At 42.9% G+C, this 27,215-nt stretch overlaps 1 protein-coding gene across 9 annotated transcripts in view; it reads left to right on the top strand.

Annotated features, from left to right (window-relative positions):
* RBM39 (RNA binding motif protein 39) overlaps nucleotides 1–26,893 on the top strand; it is a 52,070-nt gene extending 25,177 nt beyond the window's left edge. For all 9 annotated transcript variants that reach the window (XM_069752000.1, XM_069751998.1, XM_069752006.1 and 6 more), the window contains 11 exons: nucleotides 7,664–7,816; nucleotides 11,144–11,281; nucleotides 11,371–11,436; nucleotides 11,523–11,727; nucleotides 14,744–14,821; nucleotides 15,223–15,279; nucleotides 15,467–15,499; nucleotides 23,366–23,495; nucleotides 23,922–24,027; nucleotides 25,952–26,030; nucleotides 26,111–26,893. In XM_069752000.1, coding sequence (XP_069608101.1) covers nucleotides 7,664–7,816; nucleotides 11,144–11,281; nucleotides 11,371–11,436; nucleotides 11,523–11,727; nucleotides 14,744–14,821; nucleotides 15,223–15,279; nucleotides 15,467–15,499; nucleotides 23,366–23,495; nucleotides 23,922–24,027; nucleotides 25,952–26,030; nucleotides 26,111–26,211 — 1,146 coding nt within the window. In that variant the 3' untranslated portion in view covers nucleotides 26,212–26,893. The remainder of the gene's footprint in view (nucleotides 1–7,663; nucleotides 7,817–11,143; nucleotides 11,282–11,370; nucleotides 11,437–11,522; nucleotides 11,728–14,743; nucleotides 14,822–15,222; nucleotides 15,280–15,466; nucleotides 15,500–23,365; nucleotides 23,496–23,921; nucleotides 24,028–25,951; nucleotides 26,031–26,110) is intronic.
* Nucleotides 26,894–27,215: the final 322 nt, after the last annotated feature.

Here is a 27,215-nt window from a genome sequence, read left to right as displayed (position 1 = left end):
TATCATTTTTCCTTGACAAGAAGTGTGTCTCTCTTAAAAAGATTTGTATGTTGTCCCCATATCTCCTCTTCCAAAACTCCAAATAAACACACCAATGGATTCAAAGCAACGGGAATGTGTACAAGGGAGGACAACAACGAAGTCACCTCTTAGAAAGATAGGATAATTGGACAACCCCATATCATGTGTATAAAATCTGCATCTAAGGCATTCTGAATATTGTTCAGAATAGGATGGTCTCAATCTTAATGGGGTCAAGTATGATTGGTGTATCATATACATTTGGATCATTTTATTGTTGGCCGAAGGGGATACTTTGGTTGGGGACTCAAGAATTGTTTCCCAGTCCTCATCTTGAAGGTCAGGAACCAGAAGTTTCCACTTTTCTTTAATTGTAAGTACAGCAGAGTCAGAGCCCGTGGACAACATATATGTATATAGTGCAGAGATAAGACCGCGGGGTCCCTGCGATTTAAGGATCCCGATCAATGGGAAGGATGATATTTGTTGCGTCACATTTGGGCTGCCGTCACACTAGCAGTATTTGGTCAGTATTTTACATCAGTATTTGTAAGCCAAAACCAGGAGTGGAACAATTAGAGGAAAAGTATAATAGAAACTTATTCACCACTTCTGTATTTATCACCCACTTTTGGTTTTGGCTTACAAATACTGAGGTAAAATACTGACCAAATACTGATAATGTGACGTCAGCCTTATACTGTGCATATATGATTGGATCGCTGTCCTAAGCTGCAAATAGCGATAGAATTGGGACTTAGTGACATCATATTTAATTTACATTTGTTCAAAAGACATCAGAACGCCCTGTTAATATAAATCATTAATTGAAGAAACACCATATGATATCCAGAACTGAGTGGAAGGATGATTCAATAACCCTGGGAAATCTTCATTGTTCCATAGTGGCATTTCGGCTACAATTCCATCAAAGTGGATTACTTTTTTAACCTGTTTCCAAATCAATCGCGCCAGTCGGAGTAGCGGTAGTAATTTAGGGGAATTAGTTTTATTTACAGTATTTCTAAAAAAAAAAAAAACAGCAGGCAATCAATCCTTGCAGCTTGAGCCAAGTGGCTCTGAGTTTGGTAAATAACCCCCAGGCATCCATTTACCCAAAGCTCTAAGTTGGCCAGCCACATAGTACAGAAAAGTCTGGTAATGCCACTCCTCCCATTTGTTTGGATCTATGTAGGGTAGATAACTTAAGTTTAGGTCTAGCCTTCACCCATATAAAGGATGACGCTAGAGAGTTTAAGCTTGATAAAAAGGATTTAGGGAACGGTGCACCGCTATGTTGGAGGGAATAACTGAGCTTCGGAAGTAATATCATTTTAACTAGATTTAAGCGTCCAGAAACAGACAATGGCAATTTACTGAACTTGTGTTTGACTAGGTCTAGCAACGGGAAAATATTAAGTTGTAGATAAAGTCCGCTGCATTTTGAAATAATTATTCCCAGGTATTTAAAATTAGATACAACTGGTAATGGGGATAACATTTCAAGATGATCCGTTGGGACATGGAAGGAAAGGCATTATAGCTGATTTATCCCAATTGATGTATAACCCGGAGTGCGTACTAAATCCATCTATAGTAGTGATCACATGTGGCAGTGTCTCCTCTACTTCATCCATAAATACTGCCATATCATCCGCATATAGACCAATAATGTCTGTGCGGTCTGCTATTCTAATACCCTGAATAGATGGGGTGGATCTCATACGTAGCGCAAGTGCTTCAATCGCAAGGGCAAAGGGGGCCGGAGAGAGAGCCCAGAAGTGTTCTCTTTTCCAAGGAGAGTGTTTCAGATACAGAATTATTAATAATTATCTGGGCTTTCGGTTTCAAGTATATTGCGTGAATCCATTTTTTAAATTTAGGGACAAATCGATACTTCTGTAGACATGCAAATAGGAAAAGGCCACTCAAGAGAGTCAAAAGCCTTGGCCGCGTCCAGCGAGGCCATGGCCCACTTGTTTTCTGGTACCAACGAACTGTATTGGGCTACTGACTGAACTCTCCTGATATTAATAGACATACTCTTACTCGGCATAAATCCAGTCTGGTCTGGGTGTATTATGTCCAATATTACCGTAATTAACCTAGTGGCCAGAATTTAAGTAAACATTTTGTAGTCCACATTTACAAAGGAGATGGGGCGATATGATCCACACTCCAGAAGGTCCTTCCCATCTTTTTTTTTTAAACTATAATAGTTGCTTCATAATAGGAGTTTGGTAAGGAACCCCCCCTCTAAATCCCCTGAAATACTTTCAAAAGGATTGGCGCTAAATTGTCTCGGTATTTCTTATACAATTCTATGGGAAATCCATCTGGACCGGGTGCTTTTCCAGAAGCCAGATCTGCTATGGCCACATTTATCTATTCAAGAGTAAAATCTGCATCTAAGAAAGCCCGTTGTGTAGGACTGAGTAGGGAATTCTATGTCTGATAAATAATTTAGACAGTCCATAGTATGAAAGTCCCCCTTGGAGATGTATACTTCTTTATAATAGTTTTGAAAACATTGAAGTATGCCGTCTGTCAAAGTAACTGTTGAACCATCTGGTTCCCGAATTTTAAGTATAGTGTTGGATGCGTTGTGTTGACGCACCATAAATGCCAGAAGGTTACTAGACTGGTTTCCTAGTTCAAAATACGACTGTTGAGTAAAAAACAGCTTGCGCTTAGATTTAGTGTCAGTATACTGGCCATGTAGTCTATAAGAAAGTAACCATTCAGCTCTGTTTGCACTTGTTTGATTAGCTATGTAGACTGCTTCTGAGTCTCTCAACCGCCTCTCCATATCGTCATCCTCCTGTGAGATCTTACGTTTAATGTATGAGATTGTAGAGGATAAACAACCCCTCAGGTATGCTTTAAGAGCATCCCAAAAAATATTAATATTGTGTGGGTCTGGATGGGACGAGTCGAAACAGTCCATCTGGTCTGTAGTTCTGTTATTGGGCCCTATCAATTTAAGCCAAAATGGGTTTCATTTCCATACTATGCTGTTATTCGTATAACTAAATCTAAGTTTAAGAATTACCGGGCTATGATCCGAAATACCTCTACTCCCATGTTTCACCTCCCCCACCCATATCGCCAAATTACTGGATCCAAATATGTAATCTAACCGGGACAGAGTGCGTCTAACGAATGAATGACAGGTAAATTCTCTAACATCTGGATGGTGCGTTCTCCATAAATCTGACCAACCAGTTCCTTCCATAAGTAGTGATAACAGAGACGGAGAAGAGGTCACTTCCGAGGCCACGTTGTCCAATCTGAGCCTATCCAAGCAATCGTCCATAACCCAATTGAAATCTCCCATACACATAACATGTGCGTCTACATAATTTAAAGAAAAACTCACCACCTTTTTAATGACTGACATATTAGCAAGGGGGGATTATATATACGCATTATAACAGTCTTTCAAGTTCACCGTCGCATGTACAAATATGAAACGTCCCTCCGAACCTCTCTAACCTCCCATCTAACATCCTTGTGGATTAACAAAGAAACCCCTCTAGAGTAACTTGTATGGAATGCATGTACAGACCACTGCACCCAGGGCTTTTCCACATAACAAGTTGAGTCCCTGGTCAGATGTGTCTCAACCAGAGCTATAACATGGGGGTGATAGTGACGTATCTGAGAAAATACTTTAACCCTCTTTCTAGGTGTTCCGAGGCCGCTCACATTCCAAGTCTTCCATGTAATATCAGACGCCATGCCCCTTCATCCAAACATAGTATGCATTGTCACACTGATCACATTTCTTACAAATAATGGAGAAAATCATGGCAGCAATTTCTATAAGAACAACAACAACAATAATAACTGACACATTTTGAACAAGAAAAAGCAAAAAGTGCTTCAAAAGGGAGCAAAGTTTAATGCTCCAATTGTGGTCCAACAAAGAGGGTACCATCTCTGAACACAGAGTCCGGTATAGGTGTTATCTTGGACATTAACGGGAAGAGCTCCATTTACCAAAAAATAAAGGAAAAAGAAAAAAGAGGGGAGTTAAAAGGAAATAATCTCAACCCAAGATGAGGGAGCTCCATTTCCATTGTATCCAAATATAGTGACGGCAAACAATTCAGGATTTCTTACCTAAGCCCCCACATGAGAGCGCATCCATTCCTCGGCCTCCGCTGGGGACGCAAAAAAAAGTGGAGCCCTCATAAACAACTTGAAGGAGGGCCGGGTAGATCATTGAATAGAGTATGTTATTTTCTCTGAGTTGCTTCTTTATCTCCATGAACTGAGCCCATTGCTTTTGAAGTTCATTTGAAAAATCAGGAAAAATTGAAATAGTGGCATTGTTAAATTTGATGGGCCTTGCCTTTCGAAGTATAGCATCTCTGTCCCTGCAGTTGAGAATACGCGCCAAAAAGGGTCTCTGTGGAGCGCCCGGAGGAAGAGGCCGTGTAAGAACCCTGTGGGTCCTCTCCACAGAGAAAGTTGAGGAGAATTCATCCCCTAGTGTATCTTTGAGCCAATTCTCCAAAAATTGCTCAGGTTGTTGACCTTCTGAGCGTTCAGGCAGCCCAATAATACGGACATTGTTACGATGTAGTCTGTTTTCTAGATCATCCGCCTTCTGCTTCCAAGCATTTATAGAGCCAGATACTTTGGTCAGTTTAGTCTCCAAAGGTATGGAATTGTCCTCCAGGCGAGATATCCGTGATTCAACTTCCGTAAACCGGCCACTCATGGTTTGCATACCTTGCCGGACGATAAAGCTTGCATCAGCTGTTCAGATGCTGTTTTAAAGTTAAATCCTCTTGTTCCTCTCCCTCCTCACTATCATAGGAGTGGTTTTTCCGCTGGCCTGTAGATTTGACCCCAGATGAGCTGTCTTTATGCGATCTCGCAGGTTATCAGAGGGGTCAGGTCGCACATATTTTTTCAGCTTCTCAGATGCACTTGAATTTCTTGAACGGTTCATAATTAAAGTCTTGAGATTACAGTATGTAACACTTAAGTAGAATATAGACAGTATAAGCCTGTCGTGCCAGCATATAATAGTATAAATAATTGCACTCAAAGCCCCCATAAAGCTTGCAAGCTCTTTGCAAAGCAATACCCTGCAGGGTCAGTAAGTTATTGCAACAGTTACAATTATGGCTTGAGGGGAGGGCTCAGGATGCAAGGCTAAGGGTACTTTCACACTAGCGTTTTTTTAATCCGTCACAATGCGTCGTTTTTCAGAAAAAACGCATCCTGCAAAAGTGCTTGCAGGTTGCGTTTTTTCCCCATAGACTTCTATTGACGACGCATTTGTGACGGATTGCCACACTTCGCATCCGTCTTGCGACGGATGCGTCGTGCTTTTGGGGACCGTTGGGAGAGAAAAACGCTACATGTAACGTTTTTTTCTCCTGACGGACCGCTTTTTCCGACCGCGCATGCGCGGCCGGAACTCCGCCCCCACCTCCCCGCACCTTACAATGGGGCAGCGGATGCGCCGGAAAAATGCATCCGCTGCACCCATTGTGCAATGCAGCAAACTCTAGCGTCGGAATCTCTCCCTGGACGCATTGCGACGGGGAGATTCCGACGCTAGTGTGAAAGGAGCCTAAGAGCCAAAGGAGTTCAGCATGAAATGTGGCATACACCACTCCTTATTTATCTATATTCAATGCCTTTTCCTCTTCTTAGGCAGCGTAATAAAAGATTACTGTAGTTCCAGCGTGGCGAGTAATAAGCTGGATCACCAGCTAATCCAGCCCTGGCCTGGGCAGTGGGAGCAGAGGGGAGAAGCACATGTAATGGTGCAAACGCTGGAGCCGGCCGGCGCTTTATGTGATTAGTGAGGGGAGCGTGGGGCCAGTTTCTCCGGGCTCACACCGCGCGATTCTCTCCTCATAACTCCAAGTAATCAGCCTGCTCGTCCTGAGCCGAATGCCCATGCTCTGTGTCTTCCACTCCTTAGGAGCGCGGCAAGAAAATGGCCGCCCTCTCCTGCAGACGCTGCCCTCCACCTGGAAATCCCAGGATTATATCCGACCGGAGCCGCGGTTCGGACCTCCTCAGGAGCTGGACACCTCCAGGTGCCCAGGGGAATGCAGCGATACCCGGATAGAGCCTCTTGGGTGAGATAATGGCAAGTTATTAATCAGGATGATCGGAGTTCCAGCCTAGCACGTCCTTCTTGCTCCACTACATCGCCACGCCCCCTTTCCCTTATGTCAGCTGTTTTGAACAGAATCTCGATCCTCCCGCGGCTGTTAACTTTTTAAATGCTGCTGTCAATCTGACAGCGGCATTAAACTCATGCTTCCAGCAAGCGCATCGGAATTCCCGCCCATCGGTGACCCCGTCATTTGATCGTGGGTCACCGATGGGTTGGTATGCCAATCAGGTCTTTAGCAAACCTCTATGGATGTCACTGTCTGATTACTATGAGCTCATAGCAGGTGAGCATTTCTGCTATATACAGTTGATCTGATCATCGCCTGTATGTAGCAGAGCCGATTGGATTGTGGCAGCTTCTAGTCTCTAATGGAAGCATGCCAAAAGGGGGGGGGGAAAAACAAAGTTCAAATCGCCACCCTTTCGCCTTATTCAAAATCAAGCAAAAAAATAAAATCAAACAAACACAAATTTGGAATCACCCGATCTATTGATATAAAAAAAAACAAAAACGATCGCTAAACGGCGTAACAAGAAAAAAAGTCAAAATGCCAGAATTACTTTTTTTGGGTCGCCGCAACATCTATCTAATCTATCTAATCTATCTAATCTATCTCCATCCATCCATACCCATTTATATGGATAAACCTAAATATAAATGGGAATGGTTGGTGACCCAGATCGGCGCGCTGAATTTGCAGAATGGGCAAAACAAAAATTGGAACAGGACCCTCAGTTTACACAGAACATTATGTTCAGTGATGAGGCAAACTTTTTTGGGTGGGCCACTTATATGGATACACCTAAATAACATGGGAATGGTGACAGTTTTCTTGCGTAGGGTGTCTTGCATTGAAATCTGCTGCAATGACCCGGGTACTGTGTTCACCAGACAACAGCATAATTTCTATCCGCTCCTCACGTGTTAACCTCTGCAACATGTCAATGGCTGTAAACAGAGTATCTTGTAAAGAACTCATGAAAGAATAAAGTTACGTTAAAACCAAGCACACCATTGTTTTACTTGTGAAATTCTCAATAACTTTGTGTCACATGACCCTCTTCCCATTGAAAAAAATAAAGTTGGATTCAAAATGGCCGACTTGAAAATGGCCACCAGGGTCACCACCCATCTTGAAAAGTTTACCCCTCCCATATACTAATGTGCCACAAAAAAAAAACCTGTGGGATTGTACTTTCTTTTGAAATTTCACCGCACTTGGAATTTTTCCCCATTTTTCCAGTACACAATATGTTAAAACCAATGGTGTCTTTTAAAAGTACAACTTGTTGTCCCGCAAAAAACAAGCCCTCACATGGCCCTTTTGACCCAAAAAATAAAAATGTTATGGCTCTGGCAAGAAAGGGAGCAAAAAATGAAAATGCAAAGCAAAAAAGGCCTCTGGTCTTTAAGGGGTTAATAAGCATTATTTCTCACCATTTCATAGTTTGTAAAATCCATAATATGTATATATGTCTTTGTGTTTCTTAGGTCCGTGATGTAAGGATGATCTCTGACAGAAATTCCAGGCGTTCTAAGGGGATAGCTTATGTTGAGTTTGTTGATGTTAGCTCTGTACCTCTGGCAATTGGTTTAACAGGACAGAGAGTCTTGGGCGTTCCTATAATAGTGCAGGCTTCTCAGGTAAGTTAATATGCCTGCAGTATGATTTGACTGCTCTTTTTATGATTTAACTACACATGCACCCAAATGAAGCAAACAAGTTTGAGTTGACCAAACTTGAATGAGACAAATGCATTAATGGCTTTTAAATGTTAAATACTTTGTTTTTCAAGAGTCTTCTACACAATGAACTTTTCAAATACAATTAATCATCAAAAATGCTTGTTTTTTCTATTGCAGAATTACTTAAATAGACTGATCCCTGAAATTATTTGCATTAATATATATTTCATCCAGCAGCAAGCGTCTCTTCTGGTTGAGCATCTGTAGATGACAGAGTTGTGTGCAAGTTCTGGGGAGCCAACATAATTTATTTTAAGTAGTGCTCCCAACACTGCCAAAAGGGGAAAATCAAAACACTCATATGAGACCGGTATTGTTCTATGCAGCTGCCTGCCTGAGATCCTTCGGTGACTGAGCATTCCCACCACAAGATTCTATATAGCTATCTGGCTGCACTATGGCTGAGACCCGACAGTGACAGTGAGCATTCCTGATGCACGGATTTATATAGCTGTCTGCTTGCACTATGGCTGAGACCACACAATGACGGTGACCATTCCCACTGCACAGTTCTATACACAAGTGCTTCTCGCTTAATTAGAATATCATCAAAAAGTTAATTTCAGTTCTTCAATACAAAAAGTGAAACTCGTATATTATATAGACTTTACAAACAGTGATGTATTTCAGGTGTTTATTTCTGTTGATGATTATGGCTTACAGCCAATGAAAAACCCAAAAGTCATTATCTCAGTAAATTAGAATACTTTATAACACCAGCTTGAAAGATGATTTTAAAATCCTAAATGTTGGCCTACTGAAATGTATGTTCAGTAAATGCACTCCGTACTTTGTCGGGGCTCCTTTTGCATCAATTACTGCATCATTGCGGTGCGGCATGGAGGTGAGCAGCCTGTGGCCTGCTGAGGTATTATGGAACTGCTGAGGTGTCTGCATTGTTGGGTCTGTTGTCTCTCATCTTCCTCAATCAAGCACAGTGATGCTGTGTTTTTTTAAAGCAGGTATTGGTACTTTTGGCAGTGTGGATAGGTGTCAAGTCCAGCTGGAGAATGAAATTTCTATCTCCATAAAGCTTGTTGGCAGAGGGAAGCATGCGCTGCCCTGACTCTGGTCTTGATAATACACAGTGGACCTACACCAGATGATATAGCTCTCTAATCCATCACTGATTGCGGAAACTTCACACTAGACCTCAATCAGCTTGGATTGTGGCCTCTCCACTTTTCCTTCAGACTCTGGGACCTTGATTTCCAAATGAAATACAAAATTTGCTTTCATCTGAAAACACCTTGGACCATTGAGCAACAGTCCAGTTCTTTTTCTCCTTGGCCCAGGTAAGACGCCTCTGGCATTGCCTATTGGTCATGAGTGGCTTGATACAAGGAAGTGACACTTGTAGCCCATGTCCTAGATACATCCGTGTGTGGTGGCTCTTGAAGCAATGATTCCAGCAGCAGTCCACTCCTTTTAACCCTCCCACCCCCCCACCCCAATTTTTGAATGGCCTTTTCTTAACAATCCTTTCAAGGCTGTGGTTATCCCGGTTGCTTGTGCACATTTTTCTACCACACTTTTTCCTTCCACTCAACTTTCCATTAATATGCTCGGATACAGCACTCTGAACAGCCAGCTTCTTTAGCAATGACCTTTTGTGGCTTAGGCCACTTTCACACTTGTGTTTTTAGCAATTCGTCATTTTGGGGAATAAACGGATCCTGCAAATGTGCCCGCAGGATGCGTTTTTTCCCATAGACTTGTATTAGCGACGGATGGCAACACAAGGCATCCGTCGTGCAACGGATCCGTCGTGTTTTGGTGGACCGTCTGCACGAAAAAACGTTCGAGTGAACGTGTTTTTTTTTTTTTGTCCTTCATTTTCTACCGCGCATGCGTGGCTGAAACTCCACCCCCTCATCCCCGGACTTTAGACAGGGCAGGGGATGCGTTGAAAAACTGCATCCGCTGCCCACGTCGTGCATAAATTTCACAACGTGCGTCGACCCGACGCATAGCGACGGACCCGTACCGACGCTAGTGTGAAAGTAGCCTCATTGTGAAGTGTCAATCACTGCCTTCTGGACATCTGTCAAGTCAGCAGTCTTCCCCATGATTGTGGAGCCTACTGAAACAGACTAAGGGACTTTTTAAACACTTAGGAAGCCTTTTCAGGTGTTTGTTAATTATTTAAATTTATTGAGATGAGTTTTGGGTTTTCATTGGCTGTAAGCCATATAATCATCAACATTAACAGAAATAAACACTTGAAATAGATCACTTTGTTTGTAATGACTCTATATAATGAGTTTCATTTTTTTGTGTTGAAGAACTGAAATAAACTCACTTTTTGATGTGAGAATCACTTGTAGCTGTGTGGCTGAGACCAGTGACAGTGAGTATCGCCACCACATGTTTTTTACAGCTATCTGTCTAGAGCTGAGATCTCATAGTGATATTGAGCAATTCCACCGTACGGTTCTATATGGCGGTCTGTCTGCACTATGGCGGAGACCCCATAGTGATGGTGAGCATTCCCACCACCGTACTGTTCTATATAGCGGTTTTTCTGCACGGTATAGGCCTCGAATCACAGAAGTCCCAACTGTGAGTTCTTTGCCATAGTTCAGGCAGGCAGCTGCATAGAACTAAATCAGCTGAGCTCACGATCATGAACGTTCTGATTTGCACCCTAGTGTTATGAGCATTATTCAAAATGTGCTCTCTGCTTCCAAAATACAATACAACTGTTAAGTGTGAAGCAGCTGCTGCAGATAATTTCAGATCTGCTTCTTTTCTCTGCATTAGAATACAGACACTTGGTAGAAAAAACACCATACACTTTCTTGATAAGCATCAATTAGTGAAAGATAAGGTACCGTCACACTCAGTGACGCTGCAGCGATATAGACAACGAGCCGATCGCTGGAGCGTCGCTGTTTAGGTCGCTGTAGAGACGTCAAACACAATTACTCCAGAACGATGCAGGAGCGATCCAGTGACGTAACGGCGACTCACTTATTGTTCTCGCTGGTTGTTAGCTCCATGTAAAACATTGCTGGCATTGTTGCTTTTGATGTCAAACATGACGATACAAGCGCTGCTGCGTGTCAAACACAACGAGATCACTATCCAGGACGCTGCAACGTCACGGATCGTTGCCGTTCTCGTTGTAAAGTTGCTGAGTGTGACGGTACCTTTAGAAGTAAGTGCAATTAAGGGGAAACATGACTCTTTCTAATTGCGTGTATTTTGTTTTTTTTATTACAGGCTGAAAAGAACAGAGCTGCCGCAATGGCCAATAACTTACAGAAAGGCACTGCAGGACCAATGAGGTTATATGTTGGATCCCTTCATTTTAACATAACAGAAGACATGCTGCGTGGAATATTTGAACCGTTTGGCAGAGTGAGTGTACAAGTAAAAAAAATTGCCACAATTTTCTTTTTCTATATTGCTATGTTTTCTCTAATTGTATTTTTTTTTATTTAATAAAGATTGACAGTATTCAGCTTATGATGGATAGTGAAACTGGCCGCTCAAAGGGATATGGATTTATTACTGTAAGTACTACATTTACTTGTTTTCAGAACAGCGAGTTAAAGCATTCAGATTTTAAAAAAAAAACATTTTTCTTTATCAATTTTAGTTTTCGGATTCTGAATGTGCCAAAAAAGCTCTGGAGCAGCTGAATGGCTTTGAACTGGCTGGGCGTCCCATGAAGGTTGGACACGTGACAGAACGCACTGATGCTTCAAATGCTAGTTCATTTTTGGATAGTGATGAGCTTGAGAGAACTGGAATAGACCTTGGTACTACTGGTAGACTTCAGCTGATGGCAAGGCTTGCGGAAGGTATGAATCATCAGAAATTCACATCAGCCTTCTCTTATTTTTACATTTTTATTAAAAACCCATATCAGTTTTACTTTAATTTAATATTGAAACATCACAATAAAGTCAATGTATAGCCAGAAAGTCACCAAACTGTTTTTCTTTATGTAAGGCTGTGTGCACACGTTGCGGTTTTTCGCTATAAAAAACGCATACGTTATACATCCCATCATTTAGGGTATGTGCACACGTATTCTTGAGGTCTGTGGATTTTTCCGCAGCGGATTTGTGAAAACCGCAGGTAAAAGGCACTGCGTTTTACCTGCGGAATTACCACGGTTTTTGTGCAGATTCCTCCTGTGGTTTTACACCTGCAGTTTTCTATTATGGAGCAGGTTTAAACCGCTGCGGATTCCTCACAAAGAATTGACATGCTGCGGAATGTAAACTGCTGCGTTTCTGCTCGTTTTTTTTCCGCAGCATGTGCACTGCGGATTGCGTTTCCCATAGGTTTACATTGTACTGTAAACGCATGGGAAACTGCTGCGGACCCACAGCTGCGGATCCGCCGGAAAAATTTGCAGCGTGTGAACATAGCCTTAGAATGCATTCCGCAATTTTTGTGCACATAATGCGTTTTTTTCTTGCGAAAAAAACGCATCGCGGTAAACGCAGCATGTTCATTAATTTTGCAGATTTTTTGCGTTTTCCCCACTATTTAATAAATTGTGAAGCTCCGGAAAAAATCGCGTAAAAAATGCTTGCGGATTTCTTGCAGAAAATGTTTGTTTTTGCTCATGAAATTTCTTTTCCAAAGATTTTATTTGGATTTTAAAATAGCAGGCAAGAAAAGGGAATAAGGGTGGGATAGGAGGATGGTGGGGGGGTGGGGGTGGGGGGGAGAAAAAGGGGGTAATAAGGGGGAGGGGAAAGAAGGGAGGGGCATAGGGAAAAAATAGCAATGCAACATTATAGCAACAGTGGTATACACTTATAGGGTACATAATGTCCAGTTAATGTTTAAATGAAACAACTGCGAACCAACACATAGACAAATAAACAAACGAGAGATTGCAAGCCAATTAAGGCCAATCATATGTGAGCAAATATTTAACCAGGATTGAACCGTTAGATAGTACACGGAATATACAATTAAATGGTATTGCACCTAGAATTTGGTGGTGAGGGAATTAAGTAATGGGGGACGGAAAGGCCATGTCCCATTTGTTCCATTTTTTTGTAAAATCTTGCAAACTGATTGCTAATCAAAGCAAATTTCAGTTCATGTGATCTGTGTTGCTGGACTAGGTGTAGGATAACCTCTGGATTTGGGAGTATTTTGTTTTTCCAGTGGAAAGTGATGAGATTTTTTGCTACAAGACAAAGATGAATAAAAATGGGTTGGAGTGCCAAGTCTAGTTCGTCCAAGTTAAGGGAAAGAAGGGCCATTTGAGGTGTGAGGGTTAAAGTTTTGTTAGAGAGTTTATTGAGAGTGGTAGAGATCCAAGACCAGACTATTTTGACTCTAGGACATTCCCAAAGCATATGTAATAGGTCTCCCTTGAAGCCGCAGTCTCTCCAGCAAAGGGGTGAGGATGAGTTTGAAGGACCGAAGTGTGCTAATTTTGCCGGGGTAAGGTACCAATTACTAATAGTTTTAAAGTATGTTTCTTGAAGTGGGAATGAGATTGTGGAGTTGTACGTTTTGGAGAGAGCTTCTTCCCATTGCTCAGGAGAAAAGGTGGATTTTAGGGTTTTTTCCCAGGTGATCATATAAGGGCTTTTTGACAAACTATCGTCATTGTTGAAAGAGTCATAGAGAAAACCATGACTCCAGAAGATTTTATGGTGAGGATTGAGTAAGACTTTTATTGAGGAGTGGGTAAAGTTCATTTTTGAATTAAGAAAAGCGAGGACATTATCTTTTAAGAGGATGAATTCTAAGAAAAAGGAGTGAGGAACGTTAAAGTTTTTCCTCAGGGATGAAAAGTCTAAGAAATTGGAGCCGTTGTGGATATCTCCCAATTTAGTGATTTTAAATTCTGGCCAAATTGTAGGGAGGGTTATATTAGAGAGACTAAAGATAAGAGTAAGGGGTATGTTTTTAAGAATGGAGAATTTGTGTGTCCGTCTGCTTGGTTTGGAGAATTTACGCCAAGATTGGGCAATGGCCTGGAATAGAGGGTGAGCGTTGAAGTTAGGAAGATGGTTTGAGATTGCTTGAGTGATGATATTACTTAACTGTTTGCCATTATTTAAAAATAATTCCAAGTCAAACCAGGCCGGAGGTTCACGTTGGGAAATCCAATGGACACTTTGTTTAATCAGAAGGGTTTGATAATGGGCAATAATGTTAGGAAGGAATGTTTCTGCAAGAAATCCTGAACGTGTGCGCACAGCCTAAAACAGGACAAGAATGGTTGGTAGTTTAAATACGGGGTGAGAGAACGTATTGGTCAGCTGAGACCATTAGAGGAAAAAAAAAGTTCAATTTAACAATATAAATAACTGGGCATTGTTTATTTTTTCTCTATTTTAATAAGTCATTTTGTGAAAAATGGCATTCCCCAAATCTTAACAATTCAGACGTAAAAAAGTGTGGAAGATAGGAAGTTTGATACTGATAGGCAGGATGCATAGTACGGAAATGACAGCGGGGCAAGTTCTGTTCATACAGCGAGGTATAACCTGCATGACACTCTTGGCAATAGTAAAGTTAGGACCTCTCAGTTTTGAAGACAACTTGATCATGTGTAAAATCTGGGGCGCGTGAGGGGGCAGGATAATGCCGCTCGGTAAACCTGAACATGTCACACTGAAGAGCATTTCACTGTCTCTATCAGACACTCCACTGTTACATGCAATTTTCTAGCTGGAATAAAAGCTCGCTGCTCTGCATAGTGGTGCAGGTCCCAGCGGTCTGACCCCCCTCTCCCCCCCACAGGGTAGCTTGTAAACTGGTACTTTCCACTATATCCATAAGTGTGTAGTTTTGTTTTTCTTTTTGGTTAACTTATTTTTTTTTTTCTTTTGACAGGCACTGGATTGCAGATACCTCCTGCTGCACAGCAGGCGTTGCAGATGAGTGGTTCTTTGGCTTTTGGTGCTGTTGCAGGTATCATCTCTTATAATCAATTGGGCTTTTAAAGGGTACCTTAAGTTGAATAGATGCAATAAAAATTTATTTGCATAATTGTGCTATTTTGATACTGGCCCATGAGGTCCTAAACTGCAGCACAGACTGGGCATGGTCCTTGTGGGCTACTTATTACCCTGTAGCAGGAGATGGTTGCCAGTACATGCAATATATACAGTATATATATATTATTTATATTTTGGGGGGGTTTTACTTTACCCCCACAACCCCTTTTTGTAGGGGATATTTTACCATATAATGTACTGAAAAATATGAGAGATTCCGTGTTGTAAAAAGAAAAATAATTCTGCCATTGCTTTTTTGGGTTTTGTTTTTATTGCTTTCATTGTTGGAATAAATAACTTTGCAATATTTTCCAGGTGATTTTGGTGATCCCAAACTACTCAATTATGGAGCTGTGGATTTTATAAATAAAGGTACAGTTTGGCATATCTAACAAAAAGCCACATGACCATGGAAGTAGTTTCTGGGGGGGGGGAATGGTGATAGGGGGTGAAGGGATTGAGATGCTTATTTTACATTGCGATGAAGCTTTTATGTTTTATAATTGTTTTTGTTTTTTTTTTTTTGTTTTTTTTTGTTTTTGTTTTTTTAAACGTACAGATCTTCAGTCAAGAATTTCACAACAAAGTGAAGGTTTGTATCCCCCAGCCTTTTTCCCCTCTTTCTCTTCCTCTTCTCCTCCTCACTTTACTCTTTAAGCTCCATTGTAGTTTGTTGTGTGCGTTATATGGCCAATTTTAGGTGTCAGATCTGTAAGATGTATGAAAAATAGGACTTTCAGCACACCATTGACATATTGTGGACTTGCCACACATTTGTCATGGATGTAGATTGAAATCTGCATGAAGTACCTTCTATTGTTGGTTTGTTTGTTTTTTATCCTTCATCCAGTGATGTTTGTACATCTTGCTGAATTATAAATGTGCGCTTTTGATTTGACCCTTGGGCGATTTCCCCCCCCTCCCCCTCCAAGAGCCATAATTTTTATTTTGCCATCCGCATAGCTTTGAGGGCTTGTTTTCTTGCGGGAAGAGTTGTGCTTTTGAATGGCCTCATTCAGTTTATCATTTGATGCACTGGAAAGCAGGAAAAAAAATCCAAGTACAGTGAAATTGCAAAATAGTGCAGTTCCACAATTGTTTTTGGTTTTATTTATAATGTTCTCTGTACAAAAAACTGTCCTGGCAATATAATTCTCCAGGTCAGTACAAGTACGCAGATACCAACCGTATAGTTTTTTTTTTTAAGTGGTGAATAAAAATTTGCTTGTCACCATTTTGAGACTCAAAGCAATTTAAATTTTCGTGCGATGGGGCTGTGTGAGGGCTTAGTTTTTGCTTCCAAAGCTGACATTTTTTACTGAAACCTTTTTGAAGTGGATATGATTAAATCAGTCATTTGTCGGGAAAGATTTGGGCTCTGTGTGAGTGCTCTAATCAAAGGCAGACACACAACTTTTGACTAACATGTACATCAAAGGTCGTGAAGGGATTAAAAGATGAAAACTAAAACAGAGCCAATAACCAGTAGAATTGGGTAGTCATTGAGTTGGGGGAAAAATATGTGTAAATGATTATATCAGGAGTCAATGACACAGAATGGATGAATGGCTAGGTAATGTGAGCGTAGACTGCAGTTTTACATGCACAATTTCTATGTACCATGCATAGGCAAAAACAGGATTTTTGGTTGCTTACCGTTTCTCTGAGCCTTCATTGGGGGGACACAGGAAACCATGGGTGTATGCTGCTGTCACTAGGAGGCTGACACTATGCAAATAAAAGTTAGCGCCTCCTCCGCAGTGTACACTGACAGGAAGTAGTATATTCAGTTAGGGAGAAAGCAGTAGGAGAAGCAACATGTAAAAGAGAAAGAAAACTAACAATTGATATAACACAACAGAGCTGTTCAACTTGGGAGGGTGCTGTGTCCCCTAATGAAGGCTCAGAGAAACAGATTTTACGGTAAGCAACCAAAAATCCTGTTTTCTCTATCGCTTCATTGGGGGACACAGGAAACCATAGGACATCCCAAAGCAGTCCCTGGGGCGGGAACACCAGTCATCTCCAATCAGATCGGAGAAAATAACCACCGTCACCTGCAAGGTCTTTCTACCTAAGCCGGCATACGCCGAAGCCAGGCATGGACTGAATTTTTTTAATTTTTTTTTCCCTTGGGCGAACAAGTGGAGGACCGATCATCGCTCTGTAGAAGTGCAGGGCGGAGGTCCTATGTGTAATGCCAGGAGGCGCCCACTGCCCGGGTAGAGTGCACCTTAAACCCGGAAGAAGGAGCTCTGCTCTGACCTAGTAAACCTAAAAATTGCTGACCGTATTTAGCGAGCATTTGTTGACCTGGGGGCCGGAGGGCCTCTCTACATCGAGCCCGTATACTGAAAAGGGGGAGGGGCGGCCTTAGCTGGATAGACGCACGTCGCCCTGGCCAGGTAGCCTGATGAGAACGCTTCGAAGGATGAGTCTGAGCCAGATGAAAGGAAGGTGATGAAGAATGATGGGCAGAGCCATGGAGAACCTCGGCAAGGTAAGGGAAGAGCACCGAACCTGTGATCCACAGAATGTGCAAAACTGCTGCCACAGACTCTGCGAGACTCTGGAAGTGTTTGAGAGCATGAAGGGAAAGCTATAAAATGAAAATGGACCAGTCCCTCGCAAAAAAAGCAAGAATCTCCGATGTCCTGAAGAAATGAGGACCTGGATAAAGGCTTCCATAGGACAAAGGAAAACCTATGTGGTTCTCAGGAAGCAATTACTGAACGAAGAGATTTCATCCTGAAAGACAAGGATGGACTCCTCCGTTAAATCCCGATGAGTCACGCTGAGGAAAAAAACACCAGGAAAACGACGAGGTTTAGTCTGAGGAAGAAGAGAGCTTGTCCCTCCGGAGACCACCTTAATAATTTGGTTCAACTTGGAGCCAAACCGACGGGAACCCTGGAAAGACAGGTTGGTGAGGAACTTCTATGAGGATAAGTTCGCCTGCCATGCCTTAAGTGAAATGGTCCTTCGGATGGCCACGATATTGCTGGATGTCCAAGTAGCACCTGCAGCGGCATCCGAGGAGGCGGGTACCATGTACTTCCCTGAAGAGTAAATTGGTCCGTGAGGACAGCCATTTCCTCCGATCGGAGTCCAGAAAGAAAGCCCAGATGGAGCCGCTTAGCCCATGCGTCTATAAACTTTGCTGCCCAGGTGGAGACAAAGGCAGGGCACAATGTAACGGTGGACACTTCAAGGTTGACCTTGCCAAGGACTATTAGTATGCCTTTGGTATCCTTGAGGGTTGCTCTCTCTGGGAGAGGACTGTATTGGTGGAAAATCTGTAAACTGGAGGGTCCATAGATGGAGAAACGGTTCAGTTCGCAGTGAGCTCAGGAGAGGGGGAATAGAGGAAACGGAGAAGCTTCCCTCTTTTGAAACGGCTGGACTAAGGATTCCGAGAAAATGACAAGGAAAGACCATTAAATTGAATTGACAAGGAAAGACGAGAGTAGGGTACTGTGAACCTGCTAGAGAGGAAAACGCTGAAGACTTACTGAAGGGGACCTCGGGTGTAACCCTGCCTCTCAACCCAGCGGTGTAGGCCCTGTTGCATCAACAAAACGGCTCAGAAAAGGAGAACTTTTTGAAGAGACAACCTCTTGCCCGTCTAAGCAGATAGAACATAACTACCAGACGACTCTGCAGACTCAGATCAATCAGGAAGCTAAACTTAAGCATACAGGGATGAAGATGGTTATAAGGGACTATGGAAAAAGTTGTCTAGATGGGCATTGGGAGGCAAAATAGAGTATGAGCAGTCGAAGGAGGAGAGTCCATGGAAAACCTGGAGTATGTCAACTCCATGGAAAGTTGGCCCTAGGAAGAAGTACATAGGCCCCGAAGAAAACTTGATTGACAAAAGGAAGATCCTTCCCTATGACGACATGAGAACCTATCCGTCCCGGACCCTCTGGAACGGGGAGAGGACTGTAGTGTGTGGATCTACTTACCGAAGTATAAGACACCACACAAACGAGGATAACAGAGAAAAAGATACAAATCCTGCTGAAGGAACGTGTTATCACAAAACTCTTCATTGGATCCAGGCCTGGAGCAGCCTTCTACACTGGACGATGCTTGCGCAGAGTAAGATCCAATTCCTGTACAAGGAGGAAGAATTCATTCCTGCCACAGTCGGCAATAAAATCCCGGAGCTGCTCGAGACTTTATCCAGTGTCTGTAATAAAGAGGAAGTAAGTACTGATAAATGAATAGGGAGGGAGCTCTGGTATTGCGGTAGCTCAAGCACCCCTAGGATAGTGCAGTGAACAATCATGAGTCAAAATATATGGGTTCTGACTCTGTAAGAGACAGCCAGAACATATAAACTGTAAATCATTTATGATAGGAGTAACGCACTGGATAATGCAGATAGCCTGAGGACAGCACTGTAAACTGACCTACTGGATAGTTAGTGGTAGGCCCGAATAACCAGATGGTGTGGAAAGGCCCCTGGGGAGCAACACGCAATTAAGGCCCAGTGCGTGGCTGAAGAAAAAACTGCGACCATGCCATTTTCCTACCATTTCCTTCCTGAAAGTGGACTGGCCACTTATGCTGCCACTGAGATCCACCCTGTGGTACTGAGATCAATCCTGTGGTACGTGGTAGAATTTCTGTTTAGCTGTTAATAGACTACAGATGTTGTTGGCCATGAAACACGCGGCAGAAGGTGCACCTCTGACTCGCCTAAAAACGGACTGTAACCGCTGCGGCAGCAAACCAGAAGTGATGAATACTGGGCACCTCTCTCTGAGCGGTGACTAGATCGGAGACTAGGCAGATGCTGCAAAAGACCCTGAAGTACGTGATAGAGGGCGCTTCTGACTTACCTGACTCTGGGGCAGAAGAGCAGGACCAATGCAGCAATCGACCTCGGGCACGTCTAAACCACTGGAAAGGCGGTAGGCATTGACTAAATGAGTCTGGAAGAGGACGCATCTAAAACCTGGATAGCGGATAGAGTACTGCTGCAATCGAACGTGGAGTAGAGTACGTCTGACTTACCTGAATACAGTACAGAACACCAGTACCACTGCAGCTGTCAATCCAAGACACTTCTGATTTGGTGAAAATTCAACAGTTTCAAAATACCTTACTGTACCTGGAAGGTGGTGCATGTGAAACCTGGATTGCAGATAGAGTGCTGCTACGATCGGCTCTCAGTATCCTGCGACTTAAAGGGAATCTGTCACCCCCCCAAAATCAACGGTGAGCTAAGCCCACCGGCGTCAGGGGCTTATCTACAGCATTCTGGAATGCTGTAGATAAGCCCCCGATGTATCCTAAAAGATGAGAAAAAAGGTTAGATTATACTCACTTGGGCCGGCCGTCCGATGGCGTCGCAGTCCGGGGCTTCCCATCTTCTTACGATGACGTCCTCTTCTGGTCTTCACGCTCCGGCTTACTTTGTCTGCCCTGTTGAGGGCAGAGCAAAGTACTGCGGTGCTCATGCGACGGGAAAGGTCAGAGAGGCCCGGCGACTGCGCACTGCAGTACTTTGCTCTACCCTCAACAGGGCAGACAGTACGCCGAAGCCGCAGCCTGAAGACAAGAAGTGGACGTCATCTGATGAAGATAGGAGGCGCGGGACCGGACCAGCAGCGGGAACGCCCCTGGGTGAGTGTAATCTAACCTCTTTTTCTCATCTTTTAGGATACATTGGGGGCTTATCTACAGCATTACAGAATGCTGTAGATAAGCCCCTGATGCCGGTGGGCTTACCTCACCCTCAATTTTGGGGGTGACAGATTCCCTTTAATCAGCATGGAGAGAACCCTGGAGAAGGGTATCGGAGAGAGCAGAATCTGTGTTGCGGTCTAGGTCTGGGTACCTGACGGCATTAGGCAGAATAACAATCTCATGTGTAGTAAGCCGCACCACAAAGCCTGTCCCAATCTGTCTTCTGTCCTGAGGGAAGAACAGTAGGCGTGGAATCAGAGGGAGACTAAACTCTACTCTCTGTTGTGCACTTGGGTTCAGACCCTTGGGCCTGCGATTTGTGGTTGTCTTCTTTGTCTACTGAGCCACAGCAGGCCATGCTGGAAAATACAGACTTTACCCAGCTGGAGGTTGGTCCCAACACTACAGTAGTGAAGGGGAAGGAGCAGCTGACCTCTCTGCTATATGCCAGACCTCTAGAATCATTGTTTTTAGAGTAATGGCTGAACCTTGCTCTGCTGAAACCAAGGCACAGAAATGTAATAGGGGAAAAACACAACAGAAGTGTGATGTAGTGAAAAACGTGCAAGTCAAACATTCTTCAGAGCAAACGGTGTACGGCAGGATTTATAATGCCCATCTCCCTGTGGAGGGCGCAGAGCGTGCAGTGATACAGATGACGGCAGTGTGGAGTGCACTGCTCAAGAGCACTAAATGCACCAGTGACTGCACTGCGCTAGAGTATTTATTACACCCGTCACTGCATGGCTAAAGAGCACATGATACACCAGTGACTTTATTACCCCAGTCACTGCACTGCTCTAGAGCAGATATTACGCCAGCACCGTTGGGTTGATGGCTACTCTCGCCCTTGAGCCTGAAGAGAGTGCAGTCCCTCAGCTTTATTTCGCTGTGCCTGGCTTGTGCACTAGCAGGTGCCATAAGGTTAGAGAGAAGATAGAGGTAATTCTGCAGCGCAGCTACTCACAGTAGTTGTCCTGTTTTCAGCTTCCAGGCTACAGGACAGCTGGAAGAGGAAGGTCCCACAGGAAAGGCACTATTCGGTCCCAGGAGGTGGAAAATGGTGGCCGTGAGGATACCCTGGCTCCGGAGGGTAAAAGCGCGCGTTACAGGGACACACGCTGAAAAACCCCACTCTGTGCAAGGAGACTGACAGGCCTGGAAGAGGGGCAGAGCCAAGCGCTGGGTTCAGGAGGCTAAAGATGGCGCCGGCTCCGAGGCAGAGAGATGAAGCCGGGGGGGGGGAGGGGGGTGCTATAACAGGCCGGGTGTGCCAAGCTACACAGGCCAGGAGGAACTGAGCAACAGGCAGGAAAAAAGCCCGCCTGGAGAGCAGGAAGAAAGGGGCGGAGCCAGCGCTGCAGCTAGGCCCTAGTGAAGCCGGGATCTAGATTACTGCTGGTGACATCTGGAGCATGGGGGAGCAGTGCGGAGGATATAAAAATGCCGCAAAAGAATGCCTGGAGCCCCCAATACCCCCCAAATTTAAGGGGGGTAATGTCCATAATGCCCAACTCCGCAGCTAGGCCCGGAAGAAGCCAGGATCTAGATTACTACTGATGAACGCCGGAGCATGGGGGGAGCGGCGTGGTCACTATTAAAATAAAGGAAAAATTGCTCGCTCTTCTTTGATCTTATCGTCTTTCCTTCTTCGCCGCACCTGGGGGGGGAAGAGAGAGAAAGTACCTCCCCATCCAAGAAAGTTCGGACGTCTGATAATCCAGCGTTGTGGGACATCAGAGTCTCCTGAAACCGACAGGCTCTGGTGGTCGAGTGGGTGGGAGACTGAGGCAGGACAGACTATCAAATCACCTCCACACGCTTCTGTGTTAGGGGCTGGGGTCCTGCTGAATAGACGTATGAGGATACGGGGTGGCAGTACATGCCGTACTCATAGTCTTTGTGGGAGTACAGTAGTGACCGTCCCTCCGTGGTACCTGAAAAGGAACGATGCACACTGAGGTAGATATATGGGTCTAATGAAAGACCCGTGTCCACCTCCTACTGACACGAAGCTAAACTGAATATCCTACTTCCTGTCGGTGGGGTGTACACTGCGAGGGAGGAGCTAACTTTTTTTATTTGCATAGTGGCAGCAGCATACACCCATGGTTTCCTGTGTCCCCCAATGAAGCGATAGCTATGCAGCCAGACATCTTCGTCTTCTTTCACACTAGCGTCGGAATCTCCCCGTCGCAATGCGTCGGGGAGAGATTCCGACGCTAGCGTTTAACGCTTTGCACAATGGGTGCAGCGGATGCATTTTTCCGGCGCATCCGCTGCCCCATTGTAATGTGCGGGGAGGTAGGGGCGGAGTTCCGGCCGCGCATGCGCGGTCGGAAAAAGCGGTCCGTCGGGAGAAAAAACCGTTACATGTAGGGTTTTTTTTCCCCGACGGTCCGCCAAAGCACGACGCATCCGTCGCAAGACGGATGCGAAGTGTGCAAATCCGTCGCAAATGCGTCGCCAATAGAAGTCTATGGGGAAAAAACGCATCCTGCAAGCACTTTTGCAGGATGCGTTTTTTTCTGCAAAACGACGCATTGTGACGGATTTACAAAAAACGCTAGTGTGAAAGTACCCTTCCTTGTCAGTATTTGCATTGAAGGAGACTTTCTGGAGATTGTTTTGCTCAGTCTATAAGTCTGTTAGCATGTTGCATATCAAAAGGGTGTTCACACCGTTTATCGTTTAAGAATTTAATTTATTGCAATTTTTATGTGCTCTGTAAAAAAACATAACATTTTGTACTTTACAGCCCTTGCTGCTGCCGCCGCTTCTGCTGCTGCCATCTCATTGACGTCATCCACTTTACCAATCCCTGCTGCGGCTACTCAGCCACTTGCCACACAATGCTTCCAGCTGTCAAACATGTTTAACCCACAACAGTAAGTAACTTTGCTTTATATTACTCAGGTGTGTCCACTGAAGCAGAGGTTTTGCATGTTAGTTTTACTAATATACTGTATAATACACTCTTTATTTTAGAAAATCATTAGATTCCACAGTTTGACCATAATCTGAAAAATATAGTACACAGACGGAATGAAAAAAAGAATATGTATTAACATTATATAATCTCACTGCATTTTCTCTTCTGCATTCTGGATGGGACTCTCATATTGAAGTTTAAAGTCTATAGACAACAAAAAAAAATTGCAGATGGATATATTTACATTAATATGTAAAACAGTTTATGTACATTCTAAAATGTTTATGTATAAAAACCAATGTCATACAGACATAGCTCACGGATGGCAATACTAGTCTAACCCCAGCCTAAAACCTTTTGTTACACGTTCTTGTTTTTTTAGGGAAGATGAGCCAGGTTGGGACACTGAGATAAAAGATGATGTAATTGAAGAATGCAACAAACATGGAGGAGTTGTTCATATTTATGTAGATAAGAGTTCACCACAAGTAAGTTCCTGACTTTAGAAAATAATTTGTGTGTGAACACTTATAATGGTGGTCATTTTGTAATAGGAAAAGACAAAAGCATACCGGCGCTGCCAATAGTTTGTTGACCGTGCAGTATGTATTGAATGGACAGTTCTGTGTCCAGCTGGCAGTCAGCACAAACGGGTAAGAAGTCCAGCACAAGCATCCATCGGTTAAAAAGTAATCTTTTATTAGTAATCCATTAAAATTCAAGTAAAAGTTAGTAAATGCTATGATTTAACACCTTCAAGACGCAGCCCATTTTCGTTTTTGCGTTTTCGTTTTTTGCTCCCCTCCTTTCCAGAGCCATAACTTTTTTTATATTTCCGTCAATATGGTGATGTGAGGGCTTATTTTTTGCGGGACGAGTTGTACTTTTGAACAACACCATTGGTTTTACCAAGTCTTGTACTAGAAAACAGGAAAAAAATTCCACGTGTGGTGAAATTGCAAAAAAAGTGCAATCCCACACTTGTGTTTTGTTTGGCTTTTTTACTAGGTTCACTAAATGCTAAAACTGACCTGCCATTGTGATTCTCCACATCATTACAAGTTAATAGACACCAAACATGTCTAGGTTATTTTTTTATCTTAAGTGGTGGGGGGAAAAAATTGCGCAATTTTCTGATACCCGTAGGGTTTCCATTTTTGGGATCTTGGGTCTGGTGAGGGCTTATTTTTTGTGTTCCAAGCTGACGTTTTTATTGATACCACTTTTGTGCAGATACGTTCTTTTAATCGCCCGTTATTGTATTTTAATGCCTTGTCGCGGTGACAAAAAAAAACGTAATTCTGGCGTTTTGAATTTTTTTATTTTATTATCTTTTATTATTTTTTTATTGATAGATCGGGCGATTCTGAACTCGGCGATACCAAATGTGTTTGATTTTTTTTTATTTTATTTTATTTTGAATGCGGCGACTGGGGGATGGTTTAAACTTTTATTTTTTTTTTTTTTATTTTTTTTTTTACTTTTGCCATTCTTCAATAGCCTCCAAAAGCTGGCATAGCCTGGTTGGCTCTGCTACATGTAAGCAATGCTCAGGTCACTCCTATGTAGCTGAATCCCTGCATTGCTATGATCGCCGACCACAGGGTGGTTCTCACAGCAATCCGGCATCAACAACCATAGAGTTCTCAAGGAGACCTCTGGTTGTTAAGCCGATGCATCGCTGACCCCCGATCACATGACAGGGGTCGGCAATGCGTGCATTTCCGGCCCGATGGCCGGAAGCGGTAGTTAAAGGACAGCGGCATTTAACTAGTTAATAGCAGCAGGTGGATCGCAATTTCAGCTGCCGCTATTGCGCGCACATGTCAGCTGTATAAAACAGCTGACATGTCGCGACTTTGATGAGCCCACATCAAAGGGGGAGACACGACATGCGCCGTACTAGTTCGGCGCATGTCGTGAAGGGCAGTTCAGCTTAAAACGCTTGAGTTTTTTTTATTCACTTTTTTCTTATTTTAGTGGATTGCTAATGAAATGGAATAATTTTTTACAGACTGATGGTAGCGCTGGACTTCTTTCTTAGGCGTTCATTTTCGTTGGCATTTCTGACCTATTAATGTCCTTGGTTATAGGAGTTCGTGCGAGAGCACAAAAGGAGCACCTGTTGCGCTATCTTAAAAACCCCAATAACCAAGGACATTAATGTAAAATAATGAAATTTAATCTCCTCAGCCTTTTACTCACATGGGAGTAATGTTTTAGTTGTTTTTTTTTTTGTTTTTTTTTGTTGTTTTTTTTGCACATTGATGCTATTGTTCCTAGTTCGCATTTTTTTAAACTTGCAACACAAGGTGCATTCATAGCTTGGTGTAGTAATTCAGCGTCTTGCCTGTAAGTGGTTTCGCATTGTCCTAAGAATTTCTTCATTAACCTTTCCCACTCACTTTACAGGGTAATGTTTATGTTAAATGTCCAACCATCACATCTGCAATTGCAGCAGTAAATGCTTTGCATGGAAGGTGGTTTGCTGGTAAGTTAAGTTGCTCGTCAATGTTAGAAGTAGTTAAACTTGTAAGTTACTTAAATTGATCAATTTTTTTTTCTCCATAGGTAAGATGATTACTGCTGCATACGTCCCTCTTCCAACTTATCACAGCCTCTTCCCGGATTCCATGACATCTACTCAGCTTCTGTTTCCTGTTCGTCGATGATTCTGACCCAGACTATTTTGTACATAGGATATACTATACTTCTCAAAAAGTGTGTTGTAGGGATTCTTTTATTTAGATGCAGTTGGAAGGGAATGGGTGTACTGTATTTTTGTGTACAAATCTAAAACCTTAATGCAGTGTATTGGCTAAACTGCATTCAATCTGTTAATTTGCTGTGCTGCCTTACTGTCCAAAAGGAAATAGGACAGCTAAAATTAAAGGGCAATGAAATAAATACCTGAACTGTTATTGTGTTGAGGATAAAAGTACAAATCACGAAACCTGTTACAAAAGTAAAAAAAAAAAGTGCTTTAACATGTGTCTCAGTTAGTAAACGAGTAAAAGTAAAGAACTGCAGTTTAAGTCTCAAATGATTACATTTTATGTATCTGTGAAATTTATTTTGTACATAGTTCTGGTATTTCTTCTATACCAAACAAAATCTCAGAAATGTTCCCAGGCAGGAAATGTAAGCGTTTGTGTTAAAAGCCTGTCGAGGAATGCATTGACATTTTGCTTGGCTGCATATAATCTTTTTTGCTCTTTAAGCTCTGTGAGCTCTGAAATTTATTTTTTGTTAATTTAGTGTGTTTGACAAGACTGCTTAATATTTCTATCCAACAACTTTCATATTTCAAGTATCTTTGTAAAGAAGCTCTCAAATAAAATTCTTTGAAACAAATGTCATTTTGTTCTTATTAATTTTTAATAATTCTGTAACTATTAAGGCTTTTTACGGCTTTCAGCAGTTGGGCGACTGATCTGTATTCACAGGGTTGACTGCAGGCGAAAATACATCATTTTAATTCTGTCCTTTGCGCCTATAGCGTTTTAATGAAACTGGAACACTTAACGACTGTCATTAAGGGGCCTTACTCCTCAGCGATCAGATCATTTTTATTTGATTTTATAAACCATGACATACATTATAGTACAAACACAATGAACTCAAAACAAATTTAACCCTTAAAGTAGTCCTATACCTGCCAAGGTAGTCCATGCCA

Source organism: Ranitomeya imitator, chromosome 2, assembly GCF_032444005.1.
Source record: "Ranitomeya imitator isolate aRanImi1 chromosome 2, aRanImi1.pri, whole genome shotgun sequence".
In the NCBI taxonomy this organism is placed as follows: domain Eukaryota; kingdom Metazoa; phylum Chordata; class Amphibia; order Anura; family Dendrobatidae; genus Ranitomeya; species Ranitomeya imitator.
This window is presented reverse-complemented; position numbering and strand designations above follow the sequence as displayed.